Source organism: Phascolarctos cinereus, unplaced genomic scaffold, assembly GCF_003287225.1.
Source record: "Phascolarctos cinereus isolate Bilbo 61053 unplaced genomic scaffold, phaCin_HiC Scaffold_5;HRSCAF=322, whole genome shotgun sequence".
In the NCBI taxonomy this organism is placed as follows: domain Eukaryota; kingdom Metazoa; phylum Chordata; class Mammalia; order Diprotodontia; family Phascolarctidae; genus Phascolarctos; species Phascolarctos cinereus.
In genome coordinates this window covers 395,848,821-395,875,963 of record NW_027555958.1, presented here as the reverse complement: position 1 = coordinate 395,875,963, position 27,143 = coordinate 395,848,821, and the positions used below count along the sequence as shown (strand labels likewise).

The window sequence follows — 27,143 nt, the reverse complement described above, 5'->3', positions numbered from 1 at the left end:
CCCCACAGTTATTGATGCTTTTTTTTCACTGTTTGCCTGAATTTCCACCAATTACAAATAATTTTGGTTAGCAAGCATCCTTTTTTAACCATACAACTATATCTGGGAGTTTAAAAAGTTAATCAGTCATCTGCATATTGCCTTCCTTCATATTCAATGATAGAGAATATTTGTTTCATTTAATGAGATATTATTAGGACATTGGGCATAACAAAGTTAGAATAATATTTTGCTAGACTTTAAAGTAGATTTTTTAAAAAGAATTAGAATTCTTCAGAATGGAATGTATTAGGTTTGTTTGTTTGTTTGTTTGTTTGTTTTGGGAGGGGGTTGGATAGCTTCCTGGCATTGAAAGTGTTCAAAGAGAAAGTTGGATTCCCAGAGCACGTTTTCACTTCCCCTCATGATTTTATTCTAGTTTATTTCATCTAGACATACTTGAAATTGTCTCACTTGTCAAGGATATTACAGAATAGTTCTCTGAAATATGTAAGGAAAAGGAACTGGACCAGTTGACCTTCGAGGTCCATTCCAATTAACTTAAGTCTTTGCCATTGCATGTATATTATCTTGGAAAGCCAGAGCTACAAAATTAGTCAACCTTCCTAACATGCTGGCAAAAAACATTTACATTCCACAGCTCCACAATATATGACAGCATTATATTGCATAAACGTATTTCATTACTGATCTTAAAGACCAGTATGGATAAAGAATCTGAAATTCTTTATCAGCTATCCCAAAAGCAGCATTAACTTTTGCCAGTTGAACAGGTGTTTCTATTTCAAGACTATATCTAAGAATAATATATAAGACAACAAAAGTTAAATGTGAATTTCCAGGTCAAACAATTTAGCAAAGTCAAGGTGTCTCTTTGTTATCTAGGCAATGTTATAGAAGAACTTAATGGCTTTTGTCATTATTTTTGTTGAGGGTGGGGCAGTGAAGTATTCTGATGACCAAATCAAAGCAGATAAGTACAGCAATGTAGAAAGAATACTGTACTGTGAGGCAGAAGGTCTTCATACAAGTATTAGCTCTTCAATTTACTACTTCTATAGCCTTGGGCAAGTCATTTTACTTTTCTGGGACTCATTTGCAAAAGGAGAGGTTTACATAAAAGACTTCTAAGGTCTTTCACAGGTCCAAATGAAAGTCTGAAATATTCTATATAATCCAATCTTACAATTGAACAATATTTATGAGTTTTTCTTGTTGTGTCATCCGCAAATGATTAATTGTTAGCACGCACAAGATATTAGATAATATATATATATATATATATATATATATATATATATATATATATATCGTTATGCAATTTGTGGGGTTTTCTATCAAAGCATAAAAAGATGGAGTATATTCTTGTTCTACAGAATGTTAACTGCCCCATCATTTTGAAAGGCAATATAAAATGTTGCTTTATAAAAGTAGCTAAAAAATAACATTCAAAAATCAAGTCCTTTCTAGTGTTGGAAGTATGACTTTCATCTTCATTTTCTTGTATTTAAGCAAATTATATTTTTTTCCAAAAAACATTGTATCTTATTAGTTTTCCCACAAATTGCTTAATAAAAATAAAAATTGTTGCTAAAGTCCACAAACATAATATGAAAATCAAAATGTCATTCCCATTAACTTGGTATGTGTGCATGTGTGTATGGGAGTATAGCTAAGATGCATTCTGCTTGTCATAACTTTTAAATGATATTACACAAGCATGAAATTTCTTATTCATATAAGGAATTACTTTGGAGGATCAGGAAAAAGCTATGTTTCATGCAGTAACAGGATTTCTCCTGCTGTGTCCTAATACTGATTCCTTCCACACAATGTGATATACACAAAGAATAATAAACTTTCAGGGATGGACAAGTCCTTAGAGGCTCATCTAGTTCAACCTATAGCTGAAGCAGGACAATTCTCTGTAATATCTATAGCAATGACAATCTACCATCTGCTTGAAGACATTCAGAGATAAGGAACTCCCCTATGTCTGAAGCAGCCTATCACGTTTACTGGAATCTCTAGAGTTACAAAAATGTCCTTGCATTGAGGCAAATCTGTCTCAGTAACATCCATGAGATAGATCATTGAATGTTAGAGTGGAAAAAGGAGAAGGGGAAGGGAATAAGAATTAATTTGTGAATATCTCTTCTTTTCCTATCTCTCCTAACTCCTCTACGTCTACCTGCTACCCTACCCTCCTATTACCTAACCCATCCCCAGTAATCCCTCCCCTTGACGGGGTTGAGATCTGGGCCCCAGAAAGGAAAAACCCTGGACTTTCCCACATGGACAAATCTCTGGAGTTTGCCAGAGGCTGTAATCCCATCAACTGGCCTTTCATTGTGGCTACACCCAATCTCCCCTCCCTTGTTTTACCTCCCTTTGTATGAACCATCCCCCCCAGGCCATTTCTCATCTTTTATCCTAGCTAGGCTTCATTCTCCCTTGGCCACAAGGTCCAGGTCCCAGGAGTTCTGTTCATTCCAGTTTATTGGCCACTCCTAGGTCTCTCCCACAGTCTTTTTTTATATAAGGTCCACCTCATCTCCATTAAGATGCTGTGATTCTTATAATCTACCCACTGCTTAGATTCTTATAATCTAGCCAATAGCCCATAGATGCTCAGATTCCTCAAAAGTCTAGCTAATATGGTGAATCTTCAATAAATCTTGTTTTTGGCTGACTAAAGGCTTGGATCGAATTCTTTCAGACAGGACCCACATGTCATGATTTTGGGATTCCAGGACTCCTAACCTCTAGATCTCATCATATGGTTCCCTGCACTGGGAAAAACTGCCTATACCAAGCTCTTCACCAGCTGGGACTGGAAGGTAGGTAAGCCTCCCCTCTTTCCCTAATCCCTTTTCTTTCTTTCTTTCTTTTTAATTGGGTAGATTTCCAAGCAACTAGGAAGGCTTGGCTTGGAAGTGCTTTTTGGGCCTGACCTCTCAGGTCCCATTAGGTCACACAGCTATGAGGTTGTACTGAACTCAGCTTGACACCACTTTCAGGCTCTCAGTCCAGTGGTTCTGTTCAAGACCATGGATATGGGCAGAATCGTAGGCCCAAACCTCTCAATTCTCTCAGTGCCAGGAACTTGGGAAAACTTAACATACTTCTTTGGGTTTTTGACTTTTTTATCTGTTTCCTGAGTCTTATTCCTAAATCTTCTTTTAAGAAGGGAGGGACTTCCAGTCCCCACACCCTCAAATGGTCAATCCCTCTTCGATTCCTGAAGATTTGCCTTTGGGCTGTCTTTTACGAAACTGGGAAAATTTTAGTTTTTGTAAAGAACTAAAAAAGACAAGGCTGGTGTTCTTTTGCAACACCATTTGGCCTCAGTATCATCTGGAAAATTATGAGGTATGGCCTGTTTTTTGGACATTACAGCAAAATATGCTCTCTGAGTTCAAATGATATTGTAGCAGAGAAGGAAAATGGGTGAAGACTGTCTACATAATGACTTTTGTAGAACTTTCTCATGACCCCCTTCTCAGAAAAGATTGTAGGATGCTGATAGCTAGAGCCACCCCACAAATGGGGAATGGGGATCAATTAGACTTTTTGGACAGCCACCTTTTTATGGCTTCTAGGGCTATAGCACCTCCCCAGTCCCTACCCCCTCTCTATTCTCCCCATTTTCCCTTGGCCCCCCTGTTTCCCATCCCCCTCCCTCCTTGCCTACCCCTATTTCCTTTGCTTTTCCTCCCCTTTTCCTCCATCCCAACCACCTTCCCACCCTGCAATTTCTCCTCAGACCCTTGCTCAGGAGGCAACCCCTGCTCAGGAGGCAACCCCTGCTAAGGTTTCGGTGACACCTCGTCCCCAGGATCTTCACCCCGAGGCAAAGACCACCCAGACCTTGGCCTCAGCCCCAGCCTCAGTGGTATTTCTTCCCTTGACCCTTCCCTCTTCTCCAGTCTCAGCTGATTTTTCCCTTTGCCAGCCAGCATTCCCCAGTCCCTCACTTACAAGAAGTGGGATTTCCTATCTCCCTTCCTCTCCCCAGCCCCTGTTGCCACAGAGCCTTTAGGGCTCTTTCCTCTAAGGGAAGTTCCTGCCTCCCCTAATGGGGCAATTAGAGTGCCTGTTCCATTCTCCATTTCAGATATCAATTAGGTAAAAGAAAAACTGAATTGATACTCTCAGGATCCCACCAAATTTACTGAGGGCTTCAGGGATATGTCCCTACAATTTGAACTTTCTTGGGGTGATTTGCACATCTTCTTCTCCACCTGTTGTACCACTGAAGAGAAGAGGAGAATCTGGGAACAGGCCCAAAAATTTGGAGATCATTTTGCTACCAATGACCACACAAAATACCCTCCAGGAACAACTGCTGTTCCCACTACTGACCCAGGATGGGATTACCAGAACAGTGAGGATAGGGCAAAAAGAGACCACATGGTAATTTGCCTGTTAGAAAGACTAAGAACTGCATTTCAAAAGCAAGAAAATTTTCAAAACATTAAGGAAATTACTCAGGGAGAAAAGCAAAACCCTGCCCTTTTCCAAGACAGGCTAGCAGAAGCTATTAAAAAGTATACAAATTTAGATCACGACTGTATAGAGGGGGCAACAATCCTTAGCATGTATTTCATTAATCAATATGCCCCAGATATTGGAAGGAAACTGCAGAAATTGGCAATGGGACCCCAAACACGTCAGGCCCAATTACTGGAGACCGCCTTTGGAGTATTTAACAAGAGAAACCTAGTTGGAGCAGAGGAGAAAGAATACAGAGACAGGGCTAGAGACAGAGAACATGCCCAATTCCTGTCCGCTGCCATGGCCAGGAAAAGACCCAAGGGTGCTCCTGGCACCTCGGGCAGTTGGGAAACCTGCTTTCGATGTCACAAAGAGGGCCACTGGTCCAAGGAGTACCTCTCTAGCCACCCCCCTGGAGGGAGCCCCTGGGACTACCTCTAGGATCATGCCCAATGTGTGACCAGGAGGGACATCAGAGGAAGGACTGTCCCCAAAGTTGCAGAAGTGTTGGAGCCGCCTCCCAATACCTTGTCCTCCTGTCCTCTCAGGACTCGGAATGGCAGGAGTGCTTGGGGCTTGGCAGTGCTCCCACTTTCCCCATGCCTCTCACGAAGCCCTGGGCAAAAATTGAGACTGAAGATAAGGTTACCCGATTTATAATAAACATGGGGGCCACATTCTGTTTTAACTGATTACTCTGGCCCTACTAACCCCTCAGACCCATGATGTCATGGGTATTGAAGGAAGAACTAGCCCCTGCCTGTTTGAACATTCCTTCCTTATCGTCTCCTCTTGTTCCACCTCCTTATTGGGAAGGGACTTGATGGTGAAATTGGGAGGCCGATTTTCTCTAGTTAAGCCTCCCATCCCCATTTTCCCTCAGTTCACCAGACCTCCCCATGCTCCTCTGGAGGTATAGGAGACAGTTGAGCCAATTGTTTAGGAGCAGGGAATTTCTGGATGAGCCTACTCATGACACTCCAGCCCTCCTCACCTCCGAAGACCCTAAAGAATTTTCCCATAGCCCCATTTATAGCCCCACCCAGGAGGCTTCTTTGGCTGCTGCCTCAGGAGTGCTTAATTTCTTGGGAATTCAAGGCTATAGAGTCTCTTTGAACAAAGTCCAAATAGCATGCCAGTCTGTAAAGATTCTGGGCCACAAACTCTTGGTCCCAGCCACTAAGAAATAATTTCAAACTTTTCTAGGCATGGCTAGATTTTGTAGACTCTGGATCCTTAATAATAGTTTTATTGTTAAGCCTTTTTATGATGCTCCTCTGGGCCCTGACTCACTCCCTCCAGCCCTGACTTGGCTTAAGTTTTTGTGATTTTAAAATCTAAATTAACCACCATGTCCCTAACCAGTCCTTGGGGCCTGACCCTAGCCAGGTTGCTTGTTTTTATGCTCTATGGGCCACTCTCGCTATCAATACCTTGCTTCTCCACAGAGGAATATTCCCTTACTTGGGAGACAAGCTCCAAGGCCACTAGACAAGTTAACACCCCTGTAGAGGGAGGGCTGGTAAGACTTTCTGCTAATCTTTTGACATGCAGTACCTGTGCAGATAGCACTAGTGAAAAGAATTTTGAGGAAAAGGCGCAACGAAGTGCCAACACATGGCAAGACCCCAAAACTACTGTCTTGGTCACCCAATATTTGACACCCTACCAGGACTTTGGGTGTGAATCCTCAGATTTTTAGCACCCCCCTTCTCCATTTTCAATGCCATACAGCCCACAGTCTCTAAATTAAGGGCAAAGCATAGATATTGGGGAAATGTCCTCTGGTCTCTTAAAAGGGGAGCAGAGTATCTGATGCCCTGGTATGGTCATCTACAATATGAACATATTCTCTCTAACCTAACAGAGACTATTCCCCAGTTGGCAAATGAGATAGCTTATGGTCTTTGGGAAATCCAGGGATATCTGGATTCCTCAGCAAAAGTGCTTTTAGATAATAGAATAGCCCTAGACTACATGCTTACCTCCAACTCTGGGCAGGTAGATCTCCACACTGAATGTATTTTAGAAAGGGCTAGTTGGATGCAAGAAATTCACAATAACCTCAGTACTCCAAAATCACCTTTTTCTTGGGAGTCCTGACTTCTTTCTATACTGGCCTCTATTCTTATTCCCCTACTGCTTACATTTCTCTTGCGGTTGTTTGGTCCATGTTTACTAAATATTCTTGCCAGGTTCCTTTCTTCTAGGATTGGAGCCATAATGGGACCTGGCCATGGGTCAGCACTACTCTGAAGTTTGACCCCTTAAACAAAATGGGACCATGTGAGGCAGGGACAGCTCTATGCCCCTTGTCAGCAGGAAGCAGTTTCAGAAGCTGAGACTGTCGCCCTTTACCCCAAAAGAATTTGGGTCCCATTTGTTTGAGGGGGGAATGATAAGGTATGGGCCCAAAGTGAGACCTTTGTCCCAATTTGGGCTCCATTTATCTATGGCTCTAGAAAACCTTTGGACTGTCCTTGAATTCTCCTACTTCATCAAGGAGATCTCTGGTGTTCCCCTGAAGCCATGATTCCATTGTTTTGGCTACACCCAATCCCCCAATTATCTAGCCTGGCCCTCCACTGTCTTGCCTCCCTAGGCCCCAGGCCACTTCCCACCCTTGGTCCCACCTAGGCTCCATTTCTCTGGAATTATATTACCTCACAGACTACTTGGCCACTCTTGGCCACTCCTAGATATTACTTCATAGACTACTTGGCCACTCCTGCATCCCTCCCCCTGTCTTTCTGTATATAAGGTTCATCTTGTCTCCATTAAGATACGCAGATTCTTATGATCTAGCCAATAGCCCATAGATGCTCAGATAGGAATCTGAGAGTCTAGCTACTATGGCAAAACTTTGTTTTTGGCTGAAAGAAGGCTTGGGTCTAATTCTTTTGGGCAGGACTCACGTGTCGTGATTTTGGGATTCCAGGACTTCTAACCTCTAGACGTCATCACCTTATCTTCCCATTCCCCTAAATCTAAACCCCCTTCTCAATCCCCCTTTTAACCTATTCCCACACCCTCCCCTCTAAAGATTCCTCCTTGACCCTGACCCCTCCCCATCCCCTTAGAGTTTTATTTCTTTCTAAATTTAGAAGGTTTTTATACTCTTCTAAATGTATATGTATTTTCCCCTCTTAAACCCATTCCCTATGAGAGTAGGCTTCCAGAACTAATATCTCCCCTCCCCCATCTAATTCCTTTGAATTGGTTCTTCCTCTTGCACCTCATTTGTAAAAGACAATTACTCTTTTAGCTTGAATGGTTTACTTGAATGGTTTTAATTTTTGAAGTCATATCATACTCAGGTCTACCCCAATCTTCCATATCAGTTACCTAATTACTAGTAACAGTTTTAAGACATAGGTCTTACATTTTTCCTACTAAAAGGTAAACATTCGATCCTCATTTAGTGCCTTGAAATTGGTCATTGGTATGTACCTTATACTTCTCTTGGCTCTTGTATGTTAAATCTTCTATTTAGTTCAAGGTTTGTTTGTTGTTGTTGTTGTTTTCCTTTTTCATTTTTAACAAAGAACTGAAAATCTGAGAATTGATCAAATATCCATTTTTTTTTCATTTAGAATTATGCTTAACCTTGTTGGGTATGGTATTTTCAGCTGAAAGCCCAGTTCTTTTGCTCTTCAATATATAGCATTCCAAGACCTGTGATCTTTTAGTGTCACCAGTGCTAGGTCTTGTGTGATTCTAATTGTGGTACCACTATGTGTAAGTTGCTTTTCTTCTTGTTGCTCATAATATTTTTGTCTTTGATTTAGGGATTTGCCTATAATATTCCTGTGAATTTTACTTGTAGGATCTCTTTCAAGTGGTGATTGGTGGATTTTTTCTATCTCTACTTCCCCCTTCTAATGCTTTAGGACAATTTTCTTTAATTATTTCTTGTATTATTGTATCAAGATTCTATTTTTTTTATATCAGAACTCTGAGGCAGTCCAATTATTCTTACGTTTTCTCTTTTTGATCTATTCTCTAGATCCATTGTTTTTCTTATGAGATGTTTCACATTCTCTTCTATTTTTTTCATTCTTTATATATATATATATATATATACATATATATGTGTGTGTGTGTGTGTGTGTGTACGTGCGCACTACATGTGTGTATATATTTCTTCATCTCATAACTTCATTGGCTTCCCCTTGCCCAATTCTTATTTTCAAGTACCCATTTTTTTCCTCGAGATTCGGGATCTCCTTTTCTATTTCATTGACTTTCTTTTCATAATCTTCTTGCTTTTCTTGTATTATTCTTATTTTTCATTTTAGTTTTTCCCCAGTCCTTCTCATTTGATTTTTAAAGTCTTTTTTTAAGCTATTCAATAAATTCTTTTTGGGCAGGTGACCCTTTGACATTACTCTTTGGGGTAGAAGAAGGTTTCTTTGCTTCATTATCCTTTTCTGAAGATGCACTCCAATCTTCTCTATTTCCATAGTAGCTCTCTACACTCGAATTCTTTCTCCTTTGCCAGTGCTTTTTTTTAAACAGTTTAGTTTTTTATGCTCAACTCTAGTCCTTGGGTAGAAAGGATGGTGCTTTGGGCCTCTAATCCTCTTCAGTTCTTCCTTCTGATGCTGAACTCAAACCAAGATCTCCAGCCTCCTATAAGTGCCCATAGCCATCAGTATCCTGCCCCACTGCTTCTGCACTCACTTGTGCTGGTTCCTTCTTGTGCCCACCTCATCTCCGCAGCACAACTGGGTCTGGCATTCCCAATGTGCAGAGGTTCCCTAGATCTTCCCCAGGTCAGCCACTCAACTCCCCTCACTGTCCTAGGGGCAAAAGTTCCTGTGCCTCGACCAAGGCAGTCTCCCAAACCAGCTAACCCAGGGCTTGTGGCTTATTTATCCTAGCCTGGAGGTTTTTGCTCTTTAGAAATCTCTTCCTGGGATTTTTCTTCAGATCTTCTCCAATTGTCCCAAGAGGATCCCTCTTCTGCCCCTACTCTTATTTGTTTTCATGGATCTAAGTTTACCCAGAGGCATTATTTTATCTTTTTTTGTGGAGGAAAATCTAGAGAGCTTGACATTTTCTAACCTACTCTGCCATCTTCCTAGGATACTTAGGAAATAAGCATTTATTAAACTTCTATTATATGCTAAGCACTGTGCTAAGTACATGATCTGAGTAAGAGAGTGGAAAAATCATCTAATCCAAATTTCTCATTTCACAGACATGATAACTAAGGATAAAAATAAAGTAATGATTTTTCCAAGGTCACATAACTAGTAAATAGCAAAAGAAAAACAAATCTAACACTTCAAATATTTGAAGATAGTGACTGTCTGCCCCCTTACTCCCAGTCCCCTCTTCTCTAAGTATTTTTTTTAGCATTCTGGTTATTTCAGTACCTCAGAGAGCTGTAACTTGATTGGTGCTATTTCCTCTACCTCCATATATTATCCTTAGAAGATGATCTTTTGTGGTTTCTGTGGCCAAAAATATCTAACATCCTGTGGCTAACCTACTAATGTACCCCTTTAAATATAGCTGAGCTGAAAGAAAGCTTGGCTTTCAACAAACATACTTGAAAGTTTTCAGCTTCGTAGAACATGACAGTATATCTTCTACATTTGATGAAGCATTTAAATAAGATTTGATCAGAGGCCTATATTCTGGCTACAGCCTCTTCACACAGCCTAAAAGTACATTTCAGTATTTTTTCCCCTGCTGGGTCATTCTCATAAAATCAGAAAATTATAGCTAGTTCAGTCATTTTGCTCTAATTACTCACCAGGTGCTTCAGACATTTGCTCAATATAATGAAAATAAATTGATAGAATAATCTAGCCATTTGTTAATTTCGTCAAGAACTTTCTAACAAATAAAACATTAAAAATGGAATGGGCTATGGAAGTATCCCTAGTAGCAAGGATCTACAAGCTGAGGCTGCATCAAATTCTACCAGGACCCTTGTAAAAGATTCACACATTTGGTAGAAGGTTGGATTGCATGACCATGAAAATCTCTTAACCTTAAAAAAAATATTTTAAAAATTCAAGTTCTTTGTTTTCTTTCTGAATTCAGACAGCTAGCAAGATTCCTTGTATATAGTAGGTATTTAATACCAATTTGATGAACTGAATAAATAAATATGAATTGATTCTCTGAGATGGCTAGTTATTTCATTTAAAATTATTAAGCCAATAACTAATGGAGACATAGCCATAGGAAGTTATCATATCTACTGTGACTACACTCACATTAGCTAAAATTTATATAGTGCATTATAGGTATACACAGCTTTGTGGATAACCAATAAAGTTGTTTTATCAGTTCATAAATTGTGGTTGGACACTGCAAATGGATGAGAAATTGGAGGAACTCACTGCATGGGAGGAACGGAGGCAGGATTGCCTTTGGAAAAGTGTACAATGCTTTTAATTACTTCAATGTTCTCCCTAAAACAAAAATCCAATTTTAAAATATCTAACAATTTTTGTTGGTTATATAGCATGACAAGTCATTAAAGTACTGCCTTCAAAGAATTAGAGTTGCTGGTGACTTACTAGGCAATAGATAGACATAGTGGATGTGAGGAGCCTGTAAAATAATATCAATGAAACTTCAAAATGAGATAAAGAATATGATTGATCAAAGAGATGAATGTCTTGAAAAGGATGTAATGAGAGAGAGAGTGTGTGGGAGAGAGAAAGAGATAACCAATGGACAGCCTTTGTCTTCTATTAGTATCCATGGAATGTCAAAAGATCTAGAGATATTTTGTGTAAATGCCCATAGGGGATTTACTGGAAGACAGTGATAGCTTATCATTCCATCACTGGAGAGAATCTCTACATTGATGAGATTGGAGAGCCATTTAAGTATCAAAGTTTACATATTTTCCTGCCAATAGGCCTGCGAGGTAAGCAGTACAAGTCAAACTGATTATTTTTTAAACAAATAAATTGAGGCTTAGGGAGACCAAGTAATGTTCTCAAAGTCACATAGTGGTTAATCTAAGACTCAAACCACACCTTCTAATTCGAAGCCCAATGCTCTAACACCACAAATCTTTGTCATGTCTATGTAAGAAGCAATATTCTCTAGATTCTAATTCTTTACTTAAATACTATACCTATGTGATTCTAACAAAATGCAAAACTGGAACTGAAATGCGCCAAAGTTAGCTATCAGGAATTTGTCAGTAGACCATTTAGTATCAAAGGAAACAAAGTACATTTACATAAAAGCTTCTACATAAACCTGTTTTTTTCCTTCTTACTTTTGCTACTTACCATTTTGTTACATATCACCAAATGACCAGATTCTGACAATGAGTTGAAAATTACTTAAATTTTGAGGTAACAGTTCCGGTTACTGGAGGGAGAATGAGATTCTAGGAAGAAGCTCACATGAGAGGAGCTAGCAGCATCTATCATTTATTTGCCTATCCCCAGCTTGTTTGCTACACCAGAGATTTCCAGAAATTACCTCTTGGGTGAGATCTAGTTTTAGTTCTCTCTCTCAACTCTCTCCTTCGCTCCCTCCTTCCCTTCCTCTGTTGAGCTGAGTTATGCCACTCCCAATGGGAGACCTCCTTCACTCTGTATTATCTGGTATATATTCTCATGTGTATAATTTCTCTGATTTCTGTTTTGCTATCAACTTGTAGATGTCTTTGCTAACGTGTGTGCATATACATATGTAAAAATATCATGTATAATACACACACAAGTGTGTATGTGTAGTAGTAGTAGTAGTAGTAGTAGTAGTAGTAGTAGTAGTAGTAGTAGTAGTAGTGGTGGTAGTGATAGTAGAGGGGAGTCCTTTCTCCTTTTCCTTCCCAAAGTCTTAAATTACATTCAACATTTTATATCTACCTATGTGATAACTTTGGTGTGCATGCAGGTATAAACATAGAAGTTCCTAGAAGCAAACATGAAACTCCACATAACAGAAAAGTGGTGCTTGTATTTGCAAGCTCATTTAAAATCTCAGAATTTTAAGAATTGGACTGAAGTTTACAGATCATATAATCCAATCTTTTTATCTTACATATTGAGAAATTGAAACCTAGGGAATTTAAGTGACTATCTTGAAAGGTCATAGACCTAGTTGGGGTCTAGTACTGAGAAGCCTTTCTACTACATTTATCTATGCCTCAGATACTTAGCTTGGAGTTGTGCTTTACTCTGCTTACATTCTTATCTTGTTTACATACGTTTACATTTATCTATATAATTCACCAAACAATATAAGTTTCTGGTGGTTTTTTTTTAATGAATATAGAACATTTTTTTTATGGCGGGATATCTGGATTTCTAGTAACTGAGAAGATTTGTTAGTGTCACCACATATTGAAAATAAAAATATCTATTTGTTATAATTCAAACAAGGGAAGGGGAAATTATCATTCATCCTTGAAGAACTCCTTTTAGCATTCCATACATTCATTTGTCATGAATTCATAATTGGAAGGAAAAGAAAGAATCTACACAAGAGTATTGAAGGTAAACAACACAAATAAATAGCTTCTGTTAAAAAAAAAAGTACAAATCAAAACATCAAAACCTAATCCTTAAGACATGCATCAGAGAGGCATTCATGATCTTTTATGATCATAACATTAAAAAGTACAGTGATTTTCAGGTAATGTGTCAGAAAGCAAAGAGTTTTCGAACAGCACACACAAGCAAGTTCTGTAAAGAAGGTACCTAAAGCTACCATTCTTAAGTGACCAAATAATGTAATCTTCCACTTAAATGGGATGTCATATGGATAAATAAAATTATAAGCTATCACAAACTATGATAGAGTTTTAATTTACTATATACTAAATGTAAGTATGAACTTTTCAATATATAAAGTTTGCACAGCTGACTGATCATTAACTAGTATTAAAAAAAGAAAACCTTTTAAAAAAATCTTCATGAGACCTTCAGAGAATTTTTGCTAAATGCAAGAACAATATCACAATTTCTTGATTTTAATTTATATCCAGGGAGCCAAGCAAAAGCTACAATTGTTTCAGATAAGAATTGTAGGTAGCTTGCAAAAATGCATAGAAATGTGTTCTCTGACCATCTCATTTAAATAAGCTTTAATATAACTCTATTTGTCATTTCAATATAAACTGAACCTTATAGGTATTTGTTGTTGATTTTGCCTTCAGGATAGTCAGAAGAATGTGTTTTGATACAGACACATAGAAATATTGGTATGGATAGCTAATTTTAAAAGTTTCTGCTTTTTATTTGATTTAATAAACTGTGTAAACCCAGTAATTTTCTCAAGTGTTCAAATTTTCCATATATTCTGTAGCTCTCTTTTTCTACTAATCTCTTGAATAATGCTTGCTTTTCTTTCATGCACGTCCTTTCCTAAATTCTCTTTCCCAATACCAACCCATTACAGCTGACTATTTTTTTCTCCAAAATTTTTACTCTTTTAATACCCTTTTCCCCAACTATCTAGTTAGCCAGTTATTTAGAGTTCTAAAAAAAAAAGTCTAACTCTGAAAAGAATAACTGAAATTATGATTTTACAAAAAGCACTTGATTGCTCAGAGAACTAAAACTCGAAGAGTGTTAAACCTAATCTGTAAGTCCCTGATGTCTTTCCAAATATATTAGAGGATTTAGACAGAAAGGGGTTCTTGAGAAGGGAGCAATAAGACCAGACCTGCACTTAAGGCATTTTGGTCACTCTGTGGAGTATGTAGTGGAATAGGAAATACTTGAGGCAATGTGAACACTTAGAAGGTCATTGTAATACTCCAGACAAGAGCAGATCATGGCCTGAGGTGGTGGCCATGGAATCAGTGAGAAGGGTAAAGACTTGAGAATTGTGGAGGAAGAAAGTGGAAGATTTGACAACTGATAGATGTGGAGTGAGGAGGTATCGACAAAGTCAAGGTTGTAAAATATGGAGATTAGAAGGACATTGCTGTACCATAGTAAGTAATGAAAGCATGGCTTGTTGTCTCACCCATTAGATTGTAAGCAAGGACTGTCCTTGTCCTTTGCTTCTTTTTGTATCCCCAGCAATTACGTGTTTGACACATAGTAGGGGTTTAAGAAGTATTTATTGATTGACTAATGGTGGTGCCTATGACAGAAATCGGGAATTTCTATAGAAGGGTGAGTTTTAGGAGAAAAAGAAATCCCTTTGAAAGCCGAAGGTCATCTCCAAACCACAATAAGATATGACGGTGAACTTTAGTAGAAATGAGAACTAATAAATAAATCGGCATATGATTTGGTATGATTTAAATTCAAAATTCATAATCAATTATTGTCTTTATATTTAAATAAGGGAGGTGATAGTAATGTCAATAGTCAATACTACATATAATATATACAAAAGGTTTTTGATTTCATCCAGGGAATATTCTGATGCAATATTTCACTAACACCTTCACATAAATAATGTATTTCTAGTTTCCTACTTTTGCAAGCTATGAATCCTCACCACTATCTCAAATAAAGGAATTTTTTAAAAAGTAATTAATTCTTTGGTGTACATATTAATTCCATGCAAATTAATATCCATATACCATACAAAATATGAAGACAATCAAAAACTCAACAAAATTCAGTGAATAAGAATTATTAAACTCCTATAGCATGGACTGTTCTAAGTATAAATGGAGTTGAGTTCTAAGAACGCAAAAATCACACACAAACTATTGGATCATTTGTGCTCTGGAATCCCTACAGAGGGATCCAAGGAGTAAAATTTCCAAATGCTGCTACTGTATTGCCATCAGCAGGAGAAATGAAAAAGCAGGTCAATTTCCTTGTATACAATACATTTAGAGTCTCACTAGCAACCACAGCAGCCCTAAGGTACCATGAGCCCTTTTCTTCTCTTGTCATTGCCCCGAGTAACTACAGCAATAGTTCTTTTATCCTATTTATCCATGTGGAATATAAGAGATAAGATTTGTCCTCAAAGCTATCAGAGGTTCTTTGTAAATTCCATTGTGTTGAAATAGAAGTTAATACATAAAGGACATTCCATAACTAAAATAGCACTACTACAACAATTATCATTTTATTGGAAAATATTATATTAACACTAAGTTTGGGAAATTTTCTTCAGATATTCATAAGTAGGACATAATACACATTTATGACACAGGGACTGGCACTTAATACAGTCTTGTTGAGTGACAGAATGAATGCACGGATGAAAAATTAATGACTAGATTAAAAGTAAATATAAATCAGTTAAGTACTCCAGACTTTTACTATAATATGAACTAGTATACTCCCAAATTCCCTATAAAATAATTATGTGGTTTAGGGAGGACTTGGTCTAGCCAAGGTTATTAATGGAGGTCTGAGAGGGGTCCTGTTAGAGAATCAATTTATTAGAGCATTGATCCTGAGGACAATATTACTTCAAATTTACTGTTTGTACTGACAGATATGCTTTAATACAGATTCTAGTTAGGGTAATAATCAGGAATCGTATTAATAATTTTACTTAGTTAAATTATTACCTAAAATGAATAATTTTATATTTAATAAATAATTATTTTTAATGTGATTTCATTTGTATAGAGTGCTGTTGGTGAGAAACTCCCTCTATCAGTACAAATTATAGTCTTAGAGAATTTCCTGGAATACTAAGAATTTGAATGAACCAGGCTTTCTATCTGTCTATCTGATTGTAAATAATTGTGTCTGATTTTAAAGAATCATGGATGGTGGAATCAGTAGAGGGAGGCCCAAAAAGTTGATGTAAAATCTAAAGACAGGGCAGCTAGATGGTACAGTGGATAGAGCACCAGCTCTAGAATCAAGAGGACCCGAGTTCAAATCCAGCGTCAGACACATGATACTCAATAGCTGTGGGACTATCATTTAACCCCCAATTGCCTCACACAAAAAAAAAAAGAAGAAAGGAAGAAAGAAAGCAAAGAAAAAATAAAATCTAAGGACAATGTTAGTAATCATCACTCTGAAACTAAGTATTTTTTTAAAGATACTAGTATTAGTTGTTCTAACTCATTAATGATCATTGTCTTTACATCACTTAGGTGATTAGAGTGCCTCTCATCAGAAAGCAACTCATTAAAACGCAATTAATGTAAGATAAATTATAATCCAGAACATTCAACATGTGAATGAAGTGAGTGAAGTTGCAGGGAAACAAGATTTTGGTAATGGATAAAGAAAACAAAATGAATGAGAACTGATTAAATCAAGTTTTTGAACCCAAAAAGCTGAGATGTTGACCCTAAACAATGGTGATCTTTCAGGCTCATAAACCAGGTATCCTCAACTACTCACTCTATCTCAGCCCCCATATCTAAACTGTTGTCAAGTCCTCTTGATTTTCATTTTAGCAACATGTTTCAGATTCATCTTTCTTCTCTCTTCTGACGCTGCCATTTCCGTGGTACAGACCTTTTATCCTTTCAAGCCTGGAATAATGTAATAACCTCCCAGATAGTCTTGAGGCCTCAAATCTTTCCCCACCACAATTCATATTTAACTCAGCTGTCAAATTAATCTTCCTAAAGCATGCAGGCCTTAAAAAACTGCGGTGGCTCCTTTTCACCTCCAGGATCAAATATAAAATCCTCTTTTTGGCATTCAAAGCTCTTCACAAACTGACACCCTTCTACCTTTCCATTCTTACACCTTACTCCCATGTACATATTCTGAGGTCCAGTAAAACTAGCCTCTTCTCTGCTACTCTAACCAAATACTCCCATCTCCGGATTTGGCATTTTCACTGGCTGTTTCCTATGCCTGGACTATTCTCCCTTCATATCTCCTCCTGTCTTCCTTAAAGTCCCAACTAAAACCCTTTCATCTGCAAGAAGTCTTTTCTGATTCCCATTAATGCTAGCACTTTCCCTTCATTGAATATCTTCATTTTATCCCATATATATCTTATTTGTACTTAGTTGTTTGAATGTTGTTTCCTCCAATAGATTATCCTGTCATAGCTGAACTAATGCAGTAGTCTGCTGGCTGGTCTTGTCACCTCAAATTTTTTCCCACTACTGTCTATCATCAACTCAGTTGACAAATTAATTTTTCTAAAGGATAGATCTTATCATATTAGCCCCTATTTAATAAATTCTCTGAGCTGTTCATTTCCTTTCTCATTGCTTAGCGTAGTGCCTAGCATATAGTGTTTAACAAACCTTCCCTTTAACTGTGAAATTCTGCTTTACATGTTTTAAATATATATGCATATATATATACATATATGTGTATATATGTTCAGTATGTATACATACACATATATAATATCTTTTAAAATTTTGTTTTGTGCATTAAAATGTTTTATCGATGCTCAAAAAAGTGCTTCCTTCACTAAGGCAGGATGTTTGAGACATTCTGATATACTTTCTTCTCTTTTCCCTAAATCACAGATAGCCAGCTGAGAACGAAAAAGAAAGAGACAGACAGGCAGACATATACATACAGAAAGACAGACACAGACAGAGAGACTGACTCATTTATACTCTCAGTGCCTCAGGAAATTTTCTAATATTCTAACTTGTAGAATAGATGCCATTCTGTACTAGTAGAGGGAGTTCCTCACCAACATCCTATACCAATGAAATCAAGTGCAGTTAAAAAAAAATGTTAATACCATCCCTGACCATTACTTTGACTAGAATCTGTATTAAAGGAAATTTGCTAGTATAAGGAGAGAAAATATAACACCGTATTTTTTATATAAGTTTGATGCAAAGTGAAGAAGGTGTTAGGTAGTAATCATGCTATTCTTGCCAGAGCATCGGAGGTATATAACAAATCTTGGGGTAGAAGCAGGAATTAGAGGCAGACATCAGTACACAGAAGGGTGAGATAGAGTTGGTAGTAACTTGGAAGCAGGGAGGTGGTTCACCTGTCAGGGAGCATAACAATAGTGTGTAGAGAATGTGACTGGGGAAGAGCCCAGTAAAGGTTAGCAATGGTAATGGATAAGGCTTTTGTTCTGACACTGAAATATCACTCCTTACAAAGTTTAAACATTCCAAATGTGAGAGTTTTTTCCACAGTGATAGAGCATTAACAAATATTCTTACCCTGGGCATAATTAACTAAATCATGACATTTTGAGGTTATTGATTAAAGCAAGGCTAATGCATGCATGAACCACGCCCTTGAAGTTGTACTTTTAAAAGAGAGTAAACATAGAATGGAGAATGAAGAGAATTGCATAGAATAAGGAATAGAGAGGAAAAACTGAAAGGCAAATAGTTGATGGGGAGGTATAAATAGAGACTGTACTTATTCCCAGGGTGGTGATATTGTTCAGTTGTTTCAGTTGTGTTCAACTCTTTGTAACCCCATTTGGGATTTTCTTACCAAAGATAATGGAGTGGTTTGCCATTTCCTTTTCCAGTTCATTTTACAGATGAGGAAAATAAGGCAAATAGAGTTAAGTGACTTGCCCAGGATCATGCAGCTAGTAAGTATTTGAGGCCGGATTTGAGCTCAGGTCTTCCTGACTCCAAGTCAGGTGCTCTGTCCATTTTACTGTATAGCTGCCCCTATTCCCAAGGAAGAAGGGGCATTTACCAGAGTATGCTCAGAACTTCCTGGTTCTGAATGACCCTTTGGAAAGCTTGGGGGTCAGCTTCTGACCATATATGACTACTCACTGATGGGCTTGCACCATGATATAATGAAGCATTCCCTTCCTAATTGGCTGCTAAAGAGAAAGAGCTGATAATTTAGTGAATGTTCAAAAGAATTAAGTTACTCTTCCTTCTCTCTCATTCTGTCTGCTTCTAAAGTGTGTCATTATTGATTCTAGCTGTTTCCAGACAGTCCAGTGAAGAAGATATGATCGCACCAGCTGTCACCCAGCCTCTATTTTGCTTTGAGAATATCTGCTGACTATGTAAACTTTTGCCTCTGGCACCCTTTGCTCTGTTAGTCCTTTCTCTTTATTAATCTTAGCCAAACAACTATGCCAGGTATAAATGTGCAGGATTGGAGGTTACCTTGTGACTGAAAAGTCTGGGGAACACTGAGTGTGGTAGTATCCTCTCTTTCCAACACATTTCACAATTGGTAAAGGCAGATGGCATTGGAAACAGTGACCAATGATAAGAGTTATGTTCAAAGCTTGGCCTATCTTACCAGCAGACAAGTACCAGGAATGGTTATATAATACAATGCAGAAGTGAAACATAACATGCCTAATCAAATCAGTGTTGCACACTATTTAAAACAGTGTTGCACACTGTTTTCATGAGTTTTCAGTGTATTAGCCTTGCAGCAAATTATCACAATAGTCATAAGTTACCAAATCCTGTTTTATGTTTGCCTTTGTCAAATATATAAAATCTCCCTGAGACAGATGAGATTGTGGGGTTCACAAGAGTAACTATGTATTGGCTTTGGGGATGAGTCCCTGTTGTTTTGCATTTATTGTATTTATTGTAAAATAAAGCTTGTCCTCTATCACCATATCATTAGCTTAAGTATTTGCATAGAAGCTGGGGGATTATTTTTACCTCTTTTCTAGGTCTCTAGACATGGACAAATTCTAATGTCCCCAGGTGACACCATAAATGGGTTATAAAAGTAGCCAAATTCTGATATTCTCAAGGGAAACCAATAGTGAAGGAAAAGTGAGAAGTCTTCCATCTTAGATCGAACCTAGTTAATACATACCCAACAATTTGGTCCTGGAAAATGGGATGCAAATGAAAAATGTAAATCCTGAATCATAGAATCCAGATGTATTACAAAATCACATACACACTACTAAAATTCTCCCTCAAGAAAATCCCCTGATAATGCATCCAATACAGCCAGATACTATATGGCACTAAAAGGTACCATTAATTGGAACTTATTTGTCTGATTTAATATTTTCCCTCATTCAATAAGAGATAGATGATATTGTGTAAGGAACACTTATTTGGAGTCAGAGAAGCCAGGTTCAAATCTTGAATGTGTTGAATGCTTCCCATGTGACCTTGTCCAAGTCTTGATCCAACTCTGAAACTCAGTTTCTACGTTTATGAAGTGAAATTTTAGACAAGAGGATCCCAAAAGTCTCTTTCAGCTCTAAATCCTATAATCTTGTAAATCCTAACCATTCTGGGTTCACAATGCACATTAAAAAAAAAAACACTGAATGGCCCTAGGTAAATACCCAAGCATCACTTTCAGAACTGGAAAAAAAAGGAAAGACTTGTGATACAAAATGGCAATGGTACGCATTACTTTTCATGTACTAAAGAATTAGTTATAACTGATAGTCAAATACGTTAGAATAATTCCTTCTTGATTTTTTCTTTGTTTTTGTGAAAGGAATGCCAGGTCGAGGAAGAATTGGACTAGAGACAAGCACATAACAAAGATTGAAAATGTGATGATCATTTCTATCCATACTATGCTATAATTCTTTAATATTTATTAGTAAAGAAAATCTTTCCCATTCACAAACGTCCTAATAGGCAACAGCCCCATTAAAAAAAAGTATATGTCCTACCTGATTCCTCAAAATCATTGTTGTAGGCATTCCAGGTCTCACTTATTCGAAGAAGATTTTCTTCCATGGCTTGAATATCCATATAAGGACAGTTGCATTCTGGGAATTTGAGGCCACACTGACACCAACAATCATTGTCTTTACAAATAAACTCTCCCTCTGAATTACAGGCAATATAGCTCAGAGCTGCCTGCACAAAACGCTCCTGTAGGTAGTCTGGAAGAATGACTTGAAGCCCTTTATTAAAAAAAGAAAAGAAAAGAAAAGAAAAATAATAATTTTAAAACATAAAAAATTCCATTAAATTAAATTTAAAATATTTATTAAGAACTTATCACGTGCTGGGCACTAGGAATACAAACAAAATGTTTCTTGGCTTCTAGGAGCTTATAGTCTACCAAAGCCACACAGTTTGTACCTGGGTAAATAATTGCATGATAAGTTGAGAAGGAAGAAATCACTAAGAAATGAGAACAGGAAAGACTTCATGTAGGAGTTGGTACCTGAGTCATCCTTGAAGGAAACTAGGCATGGGGGACAGCCTATGCAAAGGCTCAAAAATGAGAAATGAAATGATAGGTACAGGGAATGACTCTTAAGTTCAGTCTAATTACAATGTAGAGTCTTAGGTATTAATGAGGAATAAATCTAGAAACTGGTAGATTCAGATTTTAAAAGGTCTTCAATGTCAAAATGAGGAGAGTTTATTTTATTCTAGAGATAATCAGGAGCTTCTGAAAGCTTTTGATATGATTGTTATTTGATAATAAACAGTTATCACATATGAGTAGTGGAGTAACTATGGAATTATTACTTCATCACATAAGCCATTTTAAGGATTTTATAAAATTTACCGGAGGATAGAATATGTCAAATTTCCATCAATCAAAAAGCATTTATTACTATATGTTAGGCACTGTGCTAAACTTTGGTGATAAAATAAAAATCCAAAATAACCCCTATCCTCAAGGAACTTAATTCTAATAATTATTAAATTCTAACGGGGAGGATTAGATATAGATATATACTTTTGCACATATATGCATAGAGCTATGAACCTATGTATGTGTGTATAAGTATATATCTCTATATATCAGAACATACAAGATACAGAATAGATGGAGGATAACTTTGTGGCAGTGGAAGAGGTTGATAGGCAAGGGCAGGCACCCTGGAATTGGTACATTTGAATGGAACCTTAAAAGAAGCCATTGATTCTAAGAAATTGGATTGGAAGGAATACCATTCCAAGTATCGTAACAGCTATTACAAAGGTGTGGAAGGTGGAGTGTTTTGTGCTAAGTAAGTATAGCTGAAACACAGAGGAAAAAGAAAGCAGTAGGATGTAAAAAAAATACTGGAAAAATATGAAGGATTGCAATTGTGAAGTGTTTTAAAAGACAAAGGATTTTATATTTGATCATGTTGGTGAAAGGATTAACAGGAGTTTGAGTCTATGGGTGATATGGTCAGATATACAAGTTAGGAAAATCACTTTGGCAGCTGTATTTGACAATATTGTCAATTGTCATTCCAATGGAATGAAATGAGGAGAGACTTGAGGCAGGGAGACCAAATAGGCTATTTGCATTAGTTCAGGCATGAAGGTATGAGGGTCTGAACAAGGGTGTTGATTATGTCACTGCAAAGATGGGGATATATATGTAAGGTAAATAGAAATCAGAATTTGAAAATTATAACAAGGTTGTGAACCTGGTTGACTGACATTATGATGGTATCCTCAACAGTAATAAGGAAGTTCAAAAAAAGGATGTTCAGGAGGAATGCTAAGGTCTGTTTGGGACCAAGGAAAAAATATGTTATAAAGTTATGCTTGATATTAAAGTTATACTTATGATTGATCTCAGATAGAACATTTTCATTTCTTTTTTTTTAAAAAAAGCATCTTTACATACATAGGTCTACAATATATATGATAAAAAATTAAAATTAGCATTGGAAGAAACATGTCACTTGTAATATCTATTTGCTAGAAACATACTACATAACTGAGAATCCTATAGGTGAACTTTATTGATCATTAAAACTGCCCACAGCGAACCATATAGACTGATTTAGCCATGTTCCAGTTCATTTCCTTGTCATGTATGGGAACAACCTTGGTCATTTTCCTTGCAAGTTTTTCAGATGAAAAGTTTAATAAAGTGAATTTCTTTTAGGTAGACTGTCAAAGAATGACAAAAGGACTATAAAGCTTCCATTGTTAGGAAAAATTCAATAAATGTTAATATTTCTTAGAACTGTGCCATCAGAAAGCACAGGGGAAAACTGCAATTTGGCTATTCTCATTTTGTGTCGATATTTGAAACTATAACAGAGAGATCCAAATACACAATATGACAAATGGAAGGAAAACAGGAAACAAAAATAAGAGAAAATGTGTCCAATTACCTATTGCATTTCAATACTAAAATGTATCATTTGATATGTTCTTTAGTCATAAAGAAATAACTGCTATGCTTAAATTGGTCGTATTATCTGTGCTGTTGATTAAAAAAAGGACAAAAATCATGCTTTAGAAAAAAAAATCTTTGTCTTTACATGATAAGTATAACTCCTGAAGACTGACCTCAATTGACAATGGCTATTTTCTATTTTGTCATTACTGAAACATTCAGATTTTGTTAAGAAGAACTTTTTGTTTTAATGTTATATAAATGTGATATTTGTTTATTTTCTATCAGGATTATATTCTATGTGGGTAAAGTGCAGGTATTCTCAACTCTCCCTCTCTCTCTCTCTCTGTCTCCTTCTCCTTCATTTCCCTCCCCTCTGTCTCTCTGCTCTTTCTGTCTCTCAACACTCCTTAACAGCAATAAATAGTTGACATTTCAACCATTGCATTCATGTAAATAGATATTATGATTTGAATATTGATTATCCTTTACTATGCTTTATCATTTTCTAAAAAATATATATTGTTTCAAAGGGGCAATAAGTAAATTCATATATGGTTTAGTCAGTGTATTCATATATACATATATAAAATCATATTTTATATCATGTATTATATTAATGTAATATCTAATAATGTAACGTACATCATATAATGTAATGTACATTACATATGCATAAGATTACAATTATATATATATTACAAATTCATGGGAAAATTTTTCAAAATTTTTATATAAAAATGATAATAAAATGGATGACAAAAATTATTTCTAATGTTCACTTCTTCAAGTGTTAAAATGGTTTTTAAAATGCCTATTTGGTCATTTTTCTTTATTCACTTGAATATTTGAAATTTGTGATTTAGGTATCATCTAAATAGATATGTTGCCAAATTTCTTGAGTTTGAAAATGAGACAAATTTTAGTAAGCCAAACTGAATTGTTATCCTAGGAGCTTCTGCATAAACAGTTAATTTAGCCTCATACAGCTGAAATAATGGGGCAAAACAAGGCAATCTTTTCTTCTCTGTCTCTACTTTTTCCTCAACCTCTCCCTCAAGATAATACCCCAATCAATGCATCCAATATAGCCAGATACTTTATGGCATTAATGGCCCATTGTTTAAATGCTCTATATCTATATTGGGATATGAGCTAGTGTTTGATTACGTGTAAGTAATGATACATAGACATGCAAATACATGTTCATAACTTTTTTTTGATTGTCACTAGTTTGATAGGACAGCTTATTCAATTGACTTACCTAATACAATGAAAAGGGTAGACCCTAGAAACATCTCAAGTTACTTCCATTAACATAGTAAAAAGGAAAGAAATACTCTGAATTTACATTATCAATTGATATTTCAAGAAATATAGGATCACTTTACCAGAAAGTAAATATGGTCATGAGCAATAGTATTAAATTTACAATATAAACAAATTATGTTGCTATAGTATGCATGTATATGTTTAAAACTATGAAAGGAGAAAACTTTCATATAGAAATAGAAATACACAGCAATTGGTGAAGATAATGGGTTTTGTACTTAAAATGTTAACAGGATAACTCACTTCAAATTGCTACAGTGTGTGCATGTGTGTGTGTGTTCATGTATGTAGGTGTTTTACATATTATGAAAGTGAATATATGACATTTTCTTAAAATCCCCAAGAATTTATCACAAAAAAAGGAAATTGACCTTTTAACAGAGAGTTTTAAAAGTCCAATATGTTACAAATTACCTTAAAAAAAATTCACTTAATAAATGTCATCCTGTTTCATATAAAATTAATGAAAGTGCACCTACATACCTTGTAACTGAATCTTATTCTCAGGACTTTGAACCAGAACAGAACTGACTGAATCTAGGTTGTCATAGTTACTGCAGCCAAGAGGACCAGTTCGTGTTTCTGTTACCTGATGAATGAAACATTAACTTATTTTAAAAATCAGGAATTTAAGGTGTTCATTTCAATTCAGTTTAACTGTCACATACAAATATTTTTTTGATTGTAAATATTACTCAAAAGTCTAGGAGCTCGGAGGACATCAGGAATATATATACTTCCAACTATGGAGGAGAAAAATGATTGCATTTGCCTCCAATTATATTTTCTTCCTTATAGCCCCACAGAAATATTTTAGGAACATACTGAAAGTTTTGCTATGATCATAAATACCATTGACATGTTGTCATTAGATATGCCACCTGTCATGAAAAAAATCTGCAATGAAGAGCAACTGAAACACAAAATTGCAAGCATGATCATTTTATTAGCAAGACCAGCAATTGCCAATAAAGTGAAATCCCAAAACATCAGTGGCCAAGTTTGTTTTAATGCAGACAGAACAGTGTTTTATGTGGTTGATCACATAAGGTTCAATGAAGCTAAACTAGAATTGTGATTGGCTTCCTATAGAAGGTGAGATTTTATTTGAGACTTGAAAGGAGTCAGGAAGCAGAGATAAGGAAGGAGAGCATTCCATGCATGGGGACACCCAATAAAAATTCACATAGTTGGGAGATGGAGATGAGTGTCACTAGGGTACGGAATGTGAAAAAAGGTGAAAGAAGACTGGAAAAGTGGTAAGGAAGGAGGTTATAATGGGCTTTCAACAATTCATCTTAAGAGAAATAACACATAAAAATGTAAAAAAATTAATATATTTTTCTGACCTTTGGATTAAGATTGTTCTCAAATTCTCTTGTTAAAATCTAGATTTTATACGTATGGTTCAACATTTACCCCCTCCATCAACTATTACATTTTTTTAAAGAAACCCCCTTAATAGTTCTGGCTTTTAAGTCAGGGCAAAGTATCTCCTATACAGTATTATTTAGGATCTTTAGTACTTTGGTACATCTGTGATCTTATTTACAATGATATACTTCATTAATGTGATTATGATCTATCCATACACCTCATCCTTTGTGATTCTATCCCACGTCCTCTATTTGTTCTCTTCCTTCCAATTTCATCTTCAGATTTTCAAATGAACTGACTTAGGTGGGATATTAAACCAAGCTCCTCTGCTGGTTCATTGTCTCCAGTATTTTCATTGTTGGAGGTGATTCTACATGTCATCCTCTACACTTGGCAATATTCTCTAAATGAGTTTGTCCCCCAAACCACAGTTGGCCTTGTCTTTTTTTTTTGTTTGCTTGATAGCAAGATCAAGTATTCATGAGGTATAATCTTGCCCTTCCTGTTATGATGACTATTTTATGTCAGTTGCATTTCTCAAAGAAATGATGACAAGCAGAGTCAGTAAACATTTGTGCAATTCACATCTTTTCAGGGATAGTACCCTATTTACATCAGTAAAGTTGAAGTTTCTGTAATTGCATACAGTACCTTATTAGATCCCCTCTCGGGGAAGGCAGACCAGGCTTGAATAAACTGCAAGGTACCCTGAAGGTGAGATGGGAGCCTGCATGTACCAGATGGATTAAACCAACACCACTACCTTGTCCACTGTCTTCCCTCAGATCATGATGGAAACAGCCAAGGACTGTGAGCCCCAGGACTTAGGAAATAGGAAAGTCCTCCAAACCACCAGACCTGCTTCTGTGACCCAGCACATGCTGCTATTATTGAGGAGAGACATCATTGTGGAGAAGGGGCCTACCTTTCTCATTACTACCAGCAAACAAATGCTGATCTATTGCCACCAATAGACAGATGGGCAAAGGAGCCCTGGAAGTGGCAGAACTCCTCTGATTATCAGTTCTACTTTCAAGCCAGCTCTCATTGCCAATATCTAGA

The 27,143-nt window shown here is 36.7% G+C and overlaps 1 protein-coding gene across 1 annotated transcript in view; it reads right to left on the bottom strand.

The window, feature by feature from the left end:
• Positions 1-27,143, bottom strand: part of BRINP3 (BMP/retinoic acid inducible neural specific 3) — a 505,257-nt gene that overhangs the window by 118,850 nt on the left and 359,264 nt on the right. Inside the window, 2 exon segments of the mRNA XM_020984424.2 lie at positions 20,956-21,192; positions 25,188-25,293. Coding sequence (XP_020840083.1) covers positions 20,956-21,192; positions 25,188-25,293 — 343 coding nt within the window.